The sequence below is a fragment of the Hibiscus syriacus genome, unplaced genomic scaffold (assembly GCF_006381635.1).
Source record: "Hibiscus syriacus cultivar Baekdansim isolate YM2019G1 unplaced genomic scaffold, ASM638163v2 tig00110600_pilon, whole genome shotgun sequence".
NCBI classification, from domain to species: Eukaryota; Viridiplantae; Streptophyta; class Magnoliopsida; order Malvales; family Malvaceae; genus Hibiscus; species Hibiscus syriacus.
The window spans coordinates 508,781-526,828 of NW_024062797.1; the positions used below are offsets into that span (position 1 = coordinate 508,781).

Consider the following 18,048-nt stretch of genomic DNA (forward strand, 5'->3'; position numbering starts at 1 on the left):
CCGGTCCTGACATTATTAATTTATAGAGTTTTATCTGTAAATAATAAATACTGAAATCCAATATCCTAAAAAGATGAGAAAATGGTTTTAAAGCAAAATAAATAATAAAGATGCATACTCCATTGTTCTCCTCTCAAGAAACAGTACGTACCAAAATTGCACATAAATTATTAAAAAGACGAATCATAAAAATTACCATCAATGTTGCTCAGGTGCTTCTGGATTTTGGAAATATCACCAAAAAATTAATTTCGAAATAATATATATATTAAATTATTTTTAAGATTAACACTTTCTTAGACAAAGGTTTGTCTATTTGATGTCAGAATGGAAGAAATCAATCCTACAAAAAGAAAGTAAAAATATGAAAAATAAAGTACAAATTCCTTTTAAAAAATGAATGTGTTATAAATGTAAAAAAATACATACATAATTTAAATATAATTCAAATAGTAATACTTAAACACGTGTTTTAAATATAATTTAAACATGATTTAAAATTCTCATGTGTTTTAAATTTTAATACATTTTAGAAAAATAATTTTTCTAATATTAGGATTTAATTATATTTATTTCAACATGAACGGTGATAGATTTACTGCCTCTTACATTGGAAAAATTAGATTATACGATTTTTGTAATACATATTAATTAATTTTTTAATACGGTAAAAATAGTAACAAATTTTTTTAATGGTTTCTCTTTGAAAAGAGAAGCCAAACCGGTGACGATATTTGTTTCTCTCTCTCCATTCTTCGGTTTGACCGCCGGCGGCTGCCACGTAGTCACCGTTAAAGTCTTACCGACGTTAACTTCCACCGACGAAGCTGTTTCTTCCTCGCCGAAAATCAAATCTAGCTCTCCGCCATCGCCGGAATCGATTGTTTCCTTGACATCGGCTTTGTCCGAAACGTCGTCGGTTTGGGAAGAGGCTCTGCTGAATTGAGAGAGCCATTTGGCTCGCATGTACTCGACTTTTCTCCAAGGAGGCAGGTGCATGCCTTTGTGATTCAAGCTCTGTTTAGCCGCTTCCGATACGATCGAAACGATCCTGTCGAGTCGGTCAGGTTTTCCGACGAAAATGAACGGCAGCGATTGGACGATCGCTTTGTAGGTCCCGGTTGATCGCGCCATCTCAAATTCCGATCTGAAATCAACGTCGATCAACATTCTCCCCTCTTCCACAAAAACCGCATCTATATACTCATAATCGCCTAAAATTTTTAAAAAAATTAATTTCCGTTTAGTGATTGCATTTTCAATTTTGGAAGAATCTAGAACGAAAGGACGTTACCGGCGGGGAAAGATGGAGATTTGTCCCATTTTGATTTGCAAATTGAAGAGCTATAGCCAAGAGAAACTAAGCCGTCGGTCACGATCTTCCTCAAATCGTCTTTCCGTTTACAGTTTTTGTTCTTTTCAACGATCATCGCCGTGTCAGCTAAGAGATTTCTCTCGACGACGGTGGCACATTGTACCAGACTCTGCTTTTTTTTAATATAAAAAAAGGAAAACGAAAAAATGTGCTCAATTATTTTGAATATAAAGGAAAATAGAACTGACATTTCTTTGAACTTCCTTTTTTAGAAAGATCTACCTTGAGTGCTTCGCAAGCATCTACAGGAGGTGATCCGCCGTTGGACGACTCGCCGAACACATCATACTCATCATCGGAGCTCTCGTTGCTATTTCCGTTAAAGCAATTACAGCGATTACGGCCGTATTTAGCTGGTGGCGGTTGCTTGTCGTAGTGGCTATCTTCGATGAAATTTTGAACCATTTTATCCAAACAAATCGAACTCGGCTCGAACTCGGTCGCTCCATCTTTGTTGCTGAACTGAGTTTCACCAATACTCGGCTTATCCGCGGCTGATGTTCGCAGAACGCTCGGAAACGGCCGATCGAAGATTCTTTTAAGAAGAGATTTTAGAACCGGCTTCACCGGTTCTGCTCGAGCCGGAGCAGTTTCTTTCTCCGCTCGTGCATCGATGTCAATCGGCTGTACCTTCATCGGAGAAAAAAGATTAGAGCTTCTCTCTTTCTCTCTCCAAACCCTGCTTCTCTGCGTTTTTTGCTAGTCAAAATCTTGAAAACTTTAAAACTCAGCTGAAAAGAAAAAAAATCTAATCAACTAATGACTCTGGTTTCATCTGCATGTACATCCAAAAAAAGTTGAACCTCCAAAAAGAAAACTGACCTTAAAAAATTGTTTAAAAAATCTAACCAAAAAATAAAAGATCCATACACATTTCTTAGCTAAAAACTTAAGAAGCTGCTTTAAAACAAAAAGGGTTAGGTTGTCTCGTGAAAGACATGGCGACGGTTATCGGATATGCGAATATAGCGTATAGATAGAAAACAACTGTTCGCCGGAACATGCATTGTGAATAGGAGCTGGAAGTTTTTTTATGATGATGAAGAAGATAGGGAGAATGAAGGAGAAAGGCAATACGGCTGTGGCCTTTTTCTACTAGAGAGGTCGAAAATTTATATTTATGTTATATTTTTTTTTCTGAGGAGAAGGCTGACTTGGACTTAGTAATCCACCTTGAATCCTACGTGGCATAATTTATCCTTAATTACGTGGATAAATTTCGTTTTGACACGCTACAGGAACGTGAAATTATTGTGTCCTCCTTTTCCCCTGTCCCACGATTTTCGGTGATATTGGGAATTGCTGCTGTTACCGATGGCAATGAGGCGGGGGGTAAATTTGAAATTTAAGGGGATATAAACGTAGAGGACAAGAAAAAAAAAGGGATTTTAGATTGTGAGTGCGATAGATTATGTTGAGCGCTGTGCCCTAATTATATTACGACACGTACAGCTGCCAGAGGATCTAATTTACTGTGAGTTTGGACCGTTTGATCACGGCCATTTGTCGTTTGTTGATCATCAGTTTTGTGGGGCCATATCCTTTTAATAAAAATGGATGTACTTTGTTCCCATATATAATAGGGTAAGGGGAGATAAGATAGTAGACTGCTCCCAACACTAGGTTGTGAGCAACTTCCGTATGAGACCTCCAAATTATGAAATGCCCTCCATGGGACTCGATCCCACGACCTCAAAATTAAGAACCTTGTGCTCTACCAACTGAGCTGGATGGTCATTTCTAGATATCCTTTTAATAACATCGTAAAAATAAGAATACAAATTGCCAATCTAGCTCAGTTAGTAGAATGCAAGACTCTTAACCTTGTGGTCGTGGGATCGAGTCTCATTGATGGTAATTCATAACGGATATCTTCTACGGAAACTGCTCTCAATATGAAGTTGGGGGACAACCTACTACCCTACCTCCCCCTTACTTCATTACATATGAGAATAGGATCAACTAATTTATGTAAAAATAAGAATACCATCTAAAGATTATTAATTGTCATTTAAGAAAGAAGTTTTTCAATCTCTATTTTAAAAATTGATATTTGATTAACTTATTATGGTAATTCAATCGGATATTTAACACATAAAGTTTGAATCAAGTATTAATTTGTAAATTAGTATCAATTTTTTATCTCACAAATAAGTGTTTAGATTAAGTATTATCTCTCAATTTGATATATGAAAAAAAATTACTATTTAAGTTGATACATAAAATTTTATTTCACTCGTTGTTTTGATACCATTATTAAAAAAATTGCATACCCATTTTTTTAAATAGAATATTATAATTTTGGATCCTACTATTTAATTTCTAGATCTGTCACTGACATAATAAGGTATTAGATTTTTCTAAGTTGTATTAAATTCATTACTAAAGTTCTATTGAATTTTATCATTTAACTCTAATTTATAATAATCTAAAGATCAAATAATATTATTATAAAATATTATTTTAAAGAGGAAATGGCTGAGGTAGAGAGTTCTTATTTGATTTTACTTTTGAAGCCGGCTATAGAGTAAATTTTAGTATTCGGTTGTCTTGTCCCACTCCAGTTCAATATTTTGAAATCACTATTTTACCTTGAAGCTTAGTTGATAATTTGCATGATTATACCGACTTTTTAATTTTTTTTCCTTTGCTAAGAACAATCAAAAATAAAATAAAATATTCTTTGTTGATCCAATAATTTGTCACGTTTAGTAAGGTTATTGGGTGTAAGTTTTATATGATTGTGGTGTTTTAAACCTTAATTTGCAATCCTCACTGTTACTCTAATAACATACATAATTTTGCATCTGTTCTTTTCTCTTTCTAGATATGTAGCTTTTATGGACCGTCATACACTCATACTTTAATTATAGTTAAGGAATAATATGATGATTAGATATAGATATTATAGTTTGATTAAAAATATAATAATTATATAATTTGATTTAATAGTAATTTTTTTAATCAGAATATCAGGTTTGATTCTTTAAAATATTATTTTGATATGGTTTCTTAAATAGTACGAGATAATATTTGTTTAATATATTAACAATTCACACGCCCTATGTAGACGCAATTACCCAGACGAGAACCTCTAAAAAAAATATTTTCTTTTACTACTAAGGTCATTCAAGGATAAACTTAGGAGATAAAAGAGGTCTTAATTTTGATTCTTTTTATCAGTTATATTTTTCTTGATTTAGTTTCACTAATAATCATATTAACGAACATTAATTTATTAAAAATGATTAATTGTAGGTATGAAAAATTCTTTTAATATTTAAATTTTAATATTTTTTAATTAATTACTGGTCCCCGATCTATTGACCAACTAATCCAGATCGGGTACTGCAGAGGCGGAGGCGACCCTCCCAACCTAGTTTGCTCCATTCGCAAACGTCAAGATTTGAACCCCTAACCTTGCTTAAGGGACATAGTGTCTCATCCTACTAGACCAACTGCTTGTTGGTTAAATTTTAATATTATTAGTTGGTGATGTGAAACACATTTTTTGAATTAGTTGATAATATAAAACATAACCAATGATTCTAAATACTAGTATATGTTAATGTTAATTAATTAATACTAATATTATATAGAACAAATAAAATTCAATATGCATGTTGATGGTAGAGTATAACTGTGGACTGTTAATTGAAAATCTATAACTGTATGCCATAAAAAATTAAGTGCTCCATTGATAATATAAAGGGTAAAGTACACAACTGGTCCCCCGACTAGGGTTATGTTTTATTAAGTCCCTCGACTATTCAAAGTTACAAAATGATCCTCCAACTATAGAGTGTTCTTTATTGAGTCCCTCGACTATTAAAAGTTACAAAACAGTCATCCGACTATTCATTATGTTATAAACTCGTCATTTTCTGTTAAAAAATTAATTGTTGTCTGAGTTGTACGTTAACATGATGACTGAGATATGATAATCGTTTAAGATTCTAACATCGAATTTTATCATATTACAGTCAGCAAGTTAACATTCAACTTAAATTGTTGTTAATTTTTAACAGAAAAGGACGAGTTTATAACATAATGAATAGTCGAGTGACCATTTTGTAACTTTTAATAGTCGAGAGACTTAATAAATCAACATTCTATAGTTGGATGATCATTTTGTAACTTCGAATAGTCGAGGGACTCAACAAAGTATCACACCCTTATAGTCAAGCGGCCGTTTATATACTTTACCCTGATATAAATTAGTTTTTTTTCGAGGGACTCAACAAAGTATTACCCTATAGTCGATGGACCGTTTATATACTTTACCCTAATATAACTTAAGATTTAATATCTTTTTTCAAATAACTTTCAAAATTTGAACCAAGTAATAGGACAATAAAGTAAAGAAAATACTTGGAAGTTAATAAGATAGGATCGAATAGACTTTTGTATATTAGAAATTTGTAAACGATAATAGATTAAAAGTAATAACAATAAAGAATAAGAGATACATAAAAGATAAAATTTATCATAATTCAATTTTATTTATTTTCACGAATACAACAAATGATAATACACTATAGATCAGGGATTCAAAAATGGCTATGTAACGGTATAACGGCCGTTATATTGTGATATCGGCAGCCCCCGTTATTAATATCAGCCGAAATCATGGTGTGAAACGGAATCACACCCATAACGGCCGCAATTTAACGGGTAACGATCGATCACGGCTATAACAGACTATTTTTCCCGTTAATTCCCTTTACAACACCAAACATCACCATGCTCGCATCAGGAAAAAGGGATGAAGAAGAAGATTTCTTTTGGTTGAGGAAATTCCAGATATACCAGTGAAACAAGCAAAGGAGGATAGACGCCGATTACAGAATCTTTATGTATAAGATGGAGGTTCAGAGAACTTCAAGCTCAACAAAAATTTTAAAGCTTTCTTGTAAGTTTTTCAATGACACATTTCGAAAGGAACAAGAAGGTGAAACGACTGGATAAATTTTAATTTCCTATTCTATTTTGTTGACCAATGCAAGGTTGCTTTAGATAAGATGTAATGGGTTACAGCCGGAGGACTTTATTTGTTTTAGTTTAGTCTTTTTTCTAATAAAATCCGGTAATTTTTTTAAGAACAAAATATATAAAGTCTTAAAAATAATTAAATTCTAATAACTAAGGAAATTCGATTTTAATTTCATTAATTTTAAAATAGAAAGATCTTAAAAGAAAATTAAACTAAAAAAATTAAGATCAATACTTGATTTATGCCTTAAAATATAATAAGTAAATTACGTGTTTAATACATAAACTATTAATTTTCTTGTATAATTGGTTGTTATGAGTTAATATAATATTCTTAAGAAATTTATAAATAAATACAAAAATAATTAATGATGGTAAAAATTGTGTTTATGTATTAATAAAAGTCTATAAGTTAACAAAATACTCTAAAATTGTTAAAAGTGATTTTCTATAATTATAATTACTATATTTTATAATAAGTTGTGTGAATTTAAAAAAGAATTCACGTTCGCAATACCCGCAGTGACCGTGATAGCATCCGTTGCATCCGTGACCGCGATAAACTCAACACGACCAAAAACGCAGCCGCGATCGCAATTTGAATCCTTGCTATAGATGTAAAGCTTATGAAAAGCATAAATACAAAATATTATATATATCTCAAAATTATATATATATCATAAAACACTCTTTTAATACTTCAAATTGATCATTATTAATTTGACCACTTGAGAGATGGGTAATTGAAGAATTGAATAGAAAGAGTTAGATTGAAGATTCTTTAGTTACAACACTTCAAATGTACGCTTGTCTGGCCATTATCTTCAATGTTGTGTTCATAAATGACACCAGATTAAGACATGACATTATTTAGTGTACAACTTATCTTTGTTACTTTTTTATTTTTTATTTTTTATTTTTGTAAGAATGAAGATTATTCCATTTGTGGGTGAAAGAGAGAATTAGAGGAACAAAAGATAAAATTGAGCATAATTACAAGACATGGGACTTTTTAAATTCTTTATATAATTTCCCTTTGACGTTTAAAAAAATTAGGTGTATTTTAAAATTAAACATTTTGATAATTTATGTGTTAATAAGGTTAATTTTTTTATTAATATGGGTAAGTATAAGACAATATCCGTTCATTGAACGCTCACACCCTTGACATTCTTGGTGCTCGAACTTGAGACCTCAAAGAATAACAACAATTTCTTTACCACTGAGGTCATTCGGTTCGTGCAAGGTTAAAAACATTAAATGCATTCTAAATGTGGTATTTAAATAATTGTGTTAGAAGATAATCAAATCGTTCCTTAAAAAAAACTCAAATTGACATTTTAATATTATAAAGTTGATGAATTCAAGCAAACTAACCCCTAAGAAGATATAAAGTTTCACCTAATTAATTTGCACTTTTAAAGGCCTAATATGTTGGTAAAAAAAACTATGGTAAAATGAAGGTATTAGTACTTACTATAACAAATAATTATAATAAATAACTGTCAAAAAAATAATTATAATAAATAAAATATAATAATACCCTAGATCATAAACTCTAAGCCTTAAATCATAAACTCTAAACCTTGAACCTTATTATATATCATAAATTTAACCCATAAATCTTAAAACTTAAGATCTTTAACATTAAATCTTCATAAAATCATAATATAATTATATACATGTATAAAAAAATAATACTAATAGTAATATTTTTTTCTTATATGTCAACCAATGTAATATGTCACTTGCCATCGTCATTTTATATTAAAACTTTAGATGGTTATAATAATTAGGAATATATACAATATTTTATGTTATAGGGTAAATTTATAAGAATTTAAAAGAAATAAGCTTATAAAAATCTTTAAAAAAAACAAAAAATAAATTATTAATAAAAATATAAATAAATATCTAAAATATATAATTATTTTTTTGGAGGAACAATGAATCCATTCTGATAATAGGGTTGGATATGGGTCAGGTCGGATCGAGCTTTCAGTTAACTCGATTTGACTCAAAAATATATATATATATATATATATATATATATATATATATAGATAAAAGTCGAATCCGATCAGACTCGAAATAAATATATTTATAAAAATATTATTTTTATTCAATAAAAATAGAGATATAATTGAATATATATATATATATATATATATAGAGAGAGAGAGAGAGTCATTGTTGTAATTACCCCTAAATATACAAGATAAGTTTATATTATTTTTCGGGACGGTTTAGGTTCAATATTTTTTTTAAAAAAAATCGATTCAATTCAACCCAAACTAGAAATTATTTTTAAAAAATATGACCCAATAAAATTGAATTAGATCAAAACTTATCAGGATCGGATCCTGTGTCCATCCCTAGTTATAATAATTGTTTGTGTAACTTATATGTTTGAAAATAATGCTCAATTATAATTTATTTGATGGAAATAATATCCATAGTTGTATCTTGTTTGTTTGCATTAATTACAACAAAATTGAAGGAAATAACTATTTTATTTGAATTTATTTAATAATGGAGATGATGACTGACGACGACTTAAAGGTTTTCGATAAAGAAAACTATATTTCATGGAATGATGGCAGTTGGGACTGTTGTGGTTTGGGTTCCTCTTTTGATATTTCCTTTTATTTTTTTCAGGTGAAATTAAATACTGTAAATTATACTATCATAGATGTTTTAATTATTTATTTTGAATTAAATATCATATAAATATATTATAAGAATCATCTTTATAATTTATTTTTATTTATAATTTTTGAATTTAATTTTTTCATCTTACTTAAAAGATTTATCATCATAACTCATAAATTAAGTAGATATTATTTTTTAATAGTCACGAGTGATTATAAAATAATATTTCTTCATAATTTTTATTAATTATTAATAACGTATACACTCTATAAATACACTTCTTGAACTCAAAACTTTTATAGAAAATGAAATAATTACCTAATCTACATATTTTATGATCATTGGATTAAGGGAAATCAAATGTTGAGATTAACTTTTTGTTTCTTTTTTCCAGTGAATATCTTTTCATTTTCTAATGTTAATCTCAATATTTAATTTCTCTCATCTAATGGTTCTAAAAAGGTAAATACATTGTAATTTGATCCTACCCTTTTTTAACAAATATTTAGCTAATCTATAATTTTTTGTTTAAACAGTTTTAAATAGTTAAATGATAAAATATTTAAATGATAAAATAGTTAAATAGAGGATGAAATTATGTCAAATTGAAATATAAGAACTAAATCTAAAATTTCAATATAATAGAGGGATCAGAACCACATTTGGACCAACAAACCATAAATAATTTTGCAGTATGATGTTCTATTGCTACCAAGCTTATACAAAGTGCTGCAACATTTACTGTAAGCTGGAATTGAATGAATTTGTGGACGTTGGTGCAAACACATCTTCCCCACCTCAAGACTGTGTCGAGGGAGGCTAAATTATCATCGAAGACGACGATATTCGAACTCGTTTTCACGAATTCGGTGCCTTGAATTCCCATGGATGGACCTATATCTGCTTCCTTGAGTGCTGGTGCATCATTTGTGACATCCCCTGTGAGCACTGCACCATGAGAAGTTCATCGAATTGAGACGATCTTGCAATGTACCGGGTTTTCTCGACTCTTTGATCTCCGATCTTCAGGCACACGATGTATCCAACCACGATATCGAACACCAACCTCCTCGTACAACGTCAATGAATCAAAGGAACTACTTGGGTAATTCTCAATTAAACATCAGTTGAGGCGTTTGCCGGAGAAACATGTGGTCAGGACTTATATAAAGGCTTAATTATAAAATAAGTGTCCAAATTATATTTTTTTAAATAGGCACCCATACTTTTTTTTTGAATCATCCAAGTGTCTAACATTACAAATATTATCATTTTAGATGTTTGGAACGTAGATCATTAAAAAAATTTGTTAAGTGACACGTGTCACGCTCCAGTTATTTTGTTTTTTTAAAACTATTACATTTACAAAAAAAAACATATTTTTCTATAATTACACAAAAAAGTTTCAAATCCCCAAAACTTCCAAAATCCCTAACCCTAACCTCCCTTAGCGGCTATTGCTATCCTCGTCGATGCCACCTTACCATCTCTCTGGTTGGCTGTGGTCTCTCTTATCGTTGTGCGCGACGTTGGATCGCATGGATGTCGTGAATTTGGGGGTTTGAGTTCATCTCAGACGCGGTTTTGGGTTGTGATTTTGTCGCTTCTTTTATCGGAGATGCAACATTTATGGTCGGGAATGGCTTGTCGTATGGTGGAGGTCCGATCTACGTCAAACGATATAGTTTGGACACTTGAGAAAAACTGTATAGTTTAGACACTTATTATATAATTAAGCACCTAAAGTGGTAAGATTTATAACGCTAGATAATTCAAAACAAAAGTTTTAACACCCGTCTAAGAAAAATGGTAATATAATTAAGCCTTATATTAATAGAATAAAAAGCGGACACCGCGTCTATGATGTATGAATTTTGTTGTCAACTTCTGGAGATCTAAAATATATTTGAAGGAATGCTACGTATTGTTTCTTCGAAATTGCCTTCAAGTATATTTGTTTTACACTTGTAGTTCTGAACTCCCTATTCACACCATTTCCGACCAAAGAAAATCCTTGGACTAAACCAATTGGTTGATTTAGTGAGATTAGGCATCATGTCCCTTAAATAAAGTCAGGGTTCAAATCATGGCATTTGCAAATAGAGTAAATTAGGTTGGGAGGATCGCTCTCGCTTCTACAATACCCGAACTAGATTAGTCGGTCAATAGATTGGATACCAGTGATTAATTAAAAAAAGAAAATCCTTGGACTAAATAGTGGTTGATGAGTATATAATTCGCATTTGATCAAATTTAAAAAATTCCAAAGTATTAAAGAAATTATGGACCAAATATAACAACATAAATTGATCGAAAAATTAATGATATGTGCGATTTTACATCTTATTATACGTTGTATTAATAATAATGCCTATGCTTGTTTTAATTAATGAAACTGTAAATACGAAGAAAACATATTCTCATCCCTTTATACCCACAAGTCCTAACAGGATCAAGCTGTTTCCATTAAGCATTTTCTTGTCATTCGCATCATCGTACTCTTCTTCCGGAACTTGTTTATGTGCGAAACCGATGCACCCGAGGCTTCTTGCAGCCATGGCTTGAACCATTTGCTCCAGTCTCTTCCTAGCTTCATCATCGAGTTCTTTCACGGCACCAGAAGCATCATAGTAGCTCGAACACATTGCCAGGATGACCTCAGCAGCTCCTTTCCAGTGAACATGGACAGTGTCATCGATGTTCCTCCCGATCAAAACACCGGTACGGTCTTTCTGGGAATTGAAGGGTTCAACTCCCAGTATTTTCACGCAGCTCTTCTTCGCTTTCTCCGCGTCCATCTTCAGTTCCGATACGGTCCATGAAAGGATCGCCTTCTCTGAAGCTCTGTAAACGCTGTCGGTCGTGTTGAAAGCAACTCCTTGGTGGACCAGTTCAGCAAGAAACGGTGGAATTGAAGAAGAAGAAGACGAAGAACTCTCCTTCATTGATTGTTGACCGACCAAGAACTGTGTCACTTTCATTCGGTTAAGTGTGAGAGTCTCTGTTTTTTCAGTGCAGTGTGTGGTGGTGGCGGTGGCAGAGTCCAGAAGAAGTGTGGTGGCCATTGATGAAGAAAAGGAAAATAAACCCAGAAATGATTGAGGAAGAAGATGATGGAAGGCGATGAAACAAAGGAAGTATTTGGTGTATACTGAAATCAAACGTAAAGTGATGATTTATACAGTTGGATCAACCGCGTGTAGGGTTTATGTTCCTTTTTTTACTTGTTTATTATAATATTTTTGGATGTTTGAAAGAGTTACGTGGAAAATGTACATGGTGTTTCCTAGAAATTGCCATTGGCGAACTGTTCCCAGTTCTTAATCCCCGTTGACGCCGTTCTAGAAAGGCAAATCTTGGGCGTTAAGGCTCTGACTAAAACGCCTGATTTGCCCCGAGAATCTTTTCTTTTCCTTTTAAAGAATGATGAGCAAAGTACACATATAATTATACTAAAATATTTTTATTATTATTCAAGTCTAGTCTCGAAGTATAAACATAATATTAAACTATTAAAAATGATTATATCACGTTATAAATCGATTGACAAATTTTAATAAATTTAAGTATAATTTTAGATTTTGTTTCATTTTAGCATCCAATTCAGAATTTAATGTTATTTAAAAAAAATAAAAGTTTAAGTACTAAACACGAACTAAAATTGATAGTTTAGGTACTAAACGCGTTAAGTTTTTAATGGTGTGGTAATAAAATGAAATGAAAACTAAATGTTAGGTAAGATTGTGAAAAAATGAAAGTTTGAGTACTAAAACGGATCAAAACTGATAGTTTAGGTACTAAATGCATAGTTTACCCATAATATTATTATATATAATTGTCTTCCTAACAGCAGTCAAAGCTGTAAGTGATGGTGAAAGATACAACTAGCTAACGCATAGATGAGTCTACAAGCAGGGTTCAAAAACCACTTAATTTGCATCATACTGAGTTTCATTTAAGGAACATTCATGACTTGGATGGACTGCAACATGTCCGAGACTGTGACTACGAGGTTGCCGGATTTGATCATTCCTCTAGCCTTGAGTAACGAGAAGGTTTTGTTGAGGTTGCTTTCCATGTCGTCGGAGAAGCCGAGACGGGAGGGAATGAGTCATTGTAGGTTCAGACGTCGGCGGGTGGAAGTCGTGGTCGTAAAAGCAAAGATGGGGCAATCCGGTCGACAACGTGAAAGAGAGACGCCATGTGGCCTGTCTTTGTGTAGACAAAAAGGGCATCCACCTCTAAATTGTTAGCTGCAGATCATATAACCAAACTCATGTCAAGACCATAATTAATGAAAGAACTCTATCAGCTCTAGTTTCTCGAGTTCCATGGCGTCGCTTGGCCGGTGGTTCTTTCGACTTCAGACCGTAGGGAATGAGACACTGATCCAGGATTTGTATATGCATGCACATAATGTAAACACATAATTAGAAATAGATTTTAGAACCAAAGATTCTTACCCATCTTGGCTGCAGAAATACAAATCTCTTCCGAGATACTATCCGCGAACAACGTTCCTACATCCGGCAGTACCATAGCCTCATGGCGTTTTTCCTCCCTCCACCATTTCTCTATTCTCACACCAACACTTCTCAGAACAGCTAATTCCTTGTCACGGTACTGTCCCATTGCCGATTCACCAGAGAGCATTAAAGCATCAACTCGCTCCCTTGCTGCTTCGGAAACATCGGCAACTTCAGCTCGGGTGGGTGTCGGGTACTCGATCATTGAATCAAGTAGCTGGGAGGCAACAATCACTGGCTTGTTTAGTTGCCTGCACACCTGGACAATCCTTTGCTGAGCTGATGGAACCTGTTCCAATGGTATCTGAGCACCCAAGTCCCCTCTTGCAACCATAGCTCCATCTGACGCCAGAATAATTTCTTCCAAGTTTTTATATCATTACTTTATGCATTATAATTTTACTAGACACAGAGAATGAAAAATGAGCACCAAACGTGACATATTGAATTTTAACGTACAAATTTTAATTTAAAGGTTAAAGAAATCATCTTATCTTGAACAAAGATTTTAATTTTCTTCATATTCATACACTATCACTCGTATAATCATTATCTATATCAATGAAGGACTATTTTGAAAAGAAAATTAATAATAATATATTAAAAATGAATTCTGAACTTAAAAAAAAATAAACAATATAGCTATCATTCTAACTTAATCCTCACACTTTTAAATATTTCAATTTCATCCCCAAATTATGACCTTCATTCTAAATTAGTCCTCACACTTTTTGAACATTCCAATCTCATCACAAGCTAATCACATCCATTGTTAATAAAATCATTAGGCCAAGTAATATTATTACGTGTTTAAAAAACAAAATTTAGGTTAAATTATGGTTGAAACTGATTACATAATTGGATGAATTTGGGGATAAAGTTAGAATATTCAAAAGTTTGGGGACTAATTTAGAAATAGGGTCATAGTTTAGGGATAAAATTAGAATGCACAAAAGTTTAAGGACTAGTTTAGAATGAGGGGTATAGTTTGGGGATAAAATTAGAATATGCAGAAGTTAAAGGACCAATTTAATATGACAGTTGTAATTTGGGGATATAAGATGCAATTAACTCAAAGTTAAATGACAAAGTGGCCACCTAATCATCACTAAGTCATACACGTCACCTTGACCGTGTACACCAGTTCAAGCATCAATTCCCCTCCATCTCTCTTATATTTATTTATTTCTTCTTTTTCCTCTCTAATATTTTCCCACTTTCTTCCTAAACTTCCAAAATCAGATCGGATTTTCTCCAAAAACTTCCGGTTTATCCTACTCCACGATCGCCGCCGTTCGTCGTCTTCACCGCCAAGTCTCTTAATTCGGGTAAAAAGTAGTTTTTGAATTTTCTTTATATCGTTTCTTTAGTTAGATCCCATTTTTTGATCGGTTTATATACAAAATCAAAGCGGTTGATTTTTTTTAATTATTAAGGGAGAAGCGAAAGATGGGGGCTTTCATATCGAAGTTTTGGTTTATGTTATTTCCGGCGAAGGAATATAAGATTGTGGTGGTCGGGTTGGATAATGCCGGCAAAACGACGACGCTCTACAAGCTTCACCTCGGCGAGGTTGTTACCACCCATCCTACTGTTGGTAGCAACGTTGAAGAGCTTGTTTATAAAAACATCCGCTTCGAGGTAACTTTTTTTTGAGATTTTATTTACGATTTCTCGATGGTTTAATTTCTGGGTTTTCATTGCTTTAATCTTATTCAATTTAATTATGTTAAGTTCTTAGTTTCCCCTAAGGGCTTTGTGTATTAGTTCAATGATTTGAATCTTTTAGATTTGGAAAAGGTTTGAGGGGCTGAATCGAATAGGCCTAAAACTTGGAAATCATTTCTTAGTTTTCATTTTCTGATTATTTAGCCTGTTGAATGTGATACTTTCTGATTCTTGAACCATGGTGAATATCTGTCTAATTATGATCTTTTACGAGCGTGGTGAAATTAACTCATATTTGAAGGGAAGTTAGTTACCACATAGGTTTTGATACTAAGAAAATGGTTTTTTGAATTTGTTTGATGCTTAGAAACTGGCCTTTGGAACTTGTTTAATATGTGTTGAACATATGAGGATCCCTCCGGAAATAAAAACGAAAACATGGTCGAGACACGACTAAACATGTTGCTGGATGCATCGAAGGTTTTCTTTTTATTATTTTTCTCTTAAATATGGAATCAACAACTAGTAATTAGGTTCCAATTGTTTTTTTAAGGTTCATGTTCTTACATACAAAAGTAATATTTTTGTTAATATTTGATTTTTAAAAAATAGCTTTACATTTAACTGTATATTATCATAAGAAGTTGTTTTTATTGTTGTGTCTTGCCATGTTCATGTCTTAATTGTTTAGAAGCTTCCGTTCCCCCCATCTGTGTTCTGTCATGATTGCATGTGCATGTTAGTTAATTATGTGTTATGGTAGCAACAAAATATAAGCAATTTCTAATTATTTTGTTCACATTGAATAATAATGAACACTATCTAATCTAATAAGAAAAATTAACATTACAAAAAAAAACATTTTGTAAACTGCGCCTAGGACCACCTCCTTTCCAATTCCCTCAAATTTCGAAAACCCACACAAGACCGCCTAAAATCTGGTCGTCCTATCCTGTCCTGTTCTGCTGATTCCGACCACCCATCTCTTCCTGCCCTAGTCCTTGACCGGAGTTTATGAGTTTTGACCTTGAAATGTTTTACAAGAAAAGCAAACACCTTTAATAGGAAGTTAAAATAAGGTAAATCTTGACAACCTAAGCTTGAGTTGTAGATATCGGCTTGAGCAACGAGTTCATGAGTTTTGGCCTTGTTTGTATTATCCGGTCACTGCTCTGCATCTCTCCAATGTCTTTTGATATCCTGTTTTTAGTCCTACTACTTGTTACTCTGTCTTACTTCATATTCCGTCCTTCACTTTGTTGAGAACAAGAATGTTTTTAAAGGGTTATCGCAGTTAGTCTCCATTACACTACTCTTTGCATCTGCATTCAACCACTATTATATATATATATATATATATATATATAACACTGCTATTTAGGCTATTATTGGAGGGGGGCAGTGCCTCTACCTTGAAATAGCAGCTGCCGTACTGTTATGCCGCAGCTATTTGAAACCCCGAGCTGTACAACTATGAAACATCGCACATCTGTTTTGCAATTTCCTGTTATTCATGGCCATATGTTTATCTATAAACCAATGGTTCGTCAAGAGCTTTTAAGCTGCCTAGTTACAAGCCTATTAAGCACATTTTACTAGTTCCACTAACAAAGCTCTACAATTCTTTTGAAAGGAAAGATCATTATGTGGCTTGATAAAATATATGTTTGCCCTATATATTGTATTATCCAGTTTTATGTCATAGGTTCTTTTAAGAGACTTCTTGACAGTAGCAGATTATATTGAAACGACACAATTGTTTTCCGTGTATGCCTCTTGAAATATACGATGCATGTTAAATACGATGAAATGGACAAACCATCATTGTTCACTATGCTGCTGATTGGATGGATCTGTACGCGCTCCATTCCTTGTTTACCATCATTTCTAATGTAGTTCAACTGTTCGAGTTGAGTCGCTCTTTCTTTCTCATTTAGTTCTCGAAATTCTATAATGTGAAATAACTTAACTGTTGATTGCCTGTTTAGCTAGATAGCATTGGATTAGATTATTTGCATCACGTCTCAAAATATGACGAGTTTCGTCACGGAATTATGCTAAGCCGAGGAGAGTTGAGATTTTATGTTTGTGCTGGACATCTAATGTTTGTATTTGCCTCAGGTATGGGACCTTGGAGGACAAGATCGACTAAGGACATCGTGGGCTACATACTATCGCGGAACTCATGCTGTTATCGTGGTGATAGACAGCGTGGACAGGGCCAGGATCACCACTATGAAGGAGGAGCTCTTCAGGTTGCTCTCACACGACGACCTACAAAATTCCGTTATACTCGTCTTTGCAAATAAACAAGACCTAAAGGATGCAATGACCCCGGCTGAAATCACCGACGCCCTTTCGCTTCACAGCATAAAAACTCACGATTGGCACATCCAAGCCTGCTCTGCACTCATCGGAGATGGACTGTACGATGGTCTCGGGTGGATCGCAGAGCATGTTACCGGACAATCACCAAGTTAAGAAAGGGAGCTGATCAATGAAAGAAAGCTCCATTCATTCATCATATATTATGGATTCGGATCGCTGAAACAGAGTAAACTTCTTGTGTACCATCCGTCTGCTGTATGAACTTTTCTAGATCGTTTTAAAAATTTCAATTTGGGTCAGGAAATTGATATTTTCTGCCCAATGAAAGCATTTTTAATCATTCATAACTAAACTCTATCAATTCAATATTTAATCATTCATAACTAAACCCTATCAATTCAATATTTATTCTTCTTCTAAATTATTTCTTTATTTTCCCATATATCTTATTATTTTATTAGAATAACAATGATTTAGCAGTAATTTATTACTTTTATGGGGGGAAAT

At 32.9% G+C, this 18,048-nt stretch overlaps 2 protein-coding genes and 1 pseudogene across 2 annotated transcripts; 1 reads left to right on the plus strand and 2 right to left on the minus strand.

Moving 5' to 3' along the window:
* Nucleotides 1–615: 615 nt before the first annotated feature.
* LOC120134924 lies at nt 616–2,116 on the minus strand. Its single transcript, XM_039151299.1, has 3 exons — nt 1,598–2,116; nt 1,295–1,484; nt 616–1,214 (listed from the first exon to the last, which is right to left on the minus strand). Exons 1-3 carry the CDS (start codon nt 2,009–2,011, stop codon nt 652–654), a joined length of 1,167 nt encoding a protein of 388 aa, XP_039007230.1. The 5' UTR covers nt 2,012–2,116; the 3' UTR covers nt 616–651.
* A 10,738-nt stretch (nt 2,117–12,854) lies between these two features.
* LOC120134906 lies at nt 12,855–13,915 on the minus strand (annotated as a pseudogene).
* Nucleotides 13,916–14,730: 815 nt separating this feature from the next.
* On the plus strand, nt 14,731–17,859 carry LOC120134927 (ADP-ribosylation factor-like protein 5). The gene is made up of 3 exons (XM_039151301.1): nt 14,731–14,873; nt 14,982–15,186; nt 17,335–17,859. The coding sequence occupies exons 2-3, from the start codon at nt 14,995–14,997 to the stop codon at nt 17,692–17,694; spliced, it is 552 nt and encodes a 183-aa protein (XP_039007232.1). The 5' UTR covers nt 14,731–14,873; nt 14,982–14,994; the 3' UTR covers nt 17,695–17,859.
* Nucleotides 17,860–18,048: the final 189 nt, after the last annotated feature.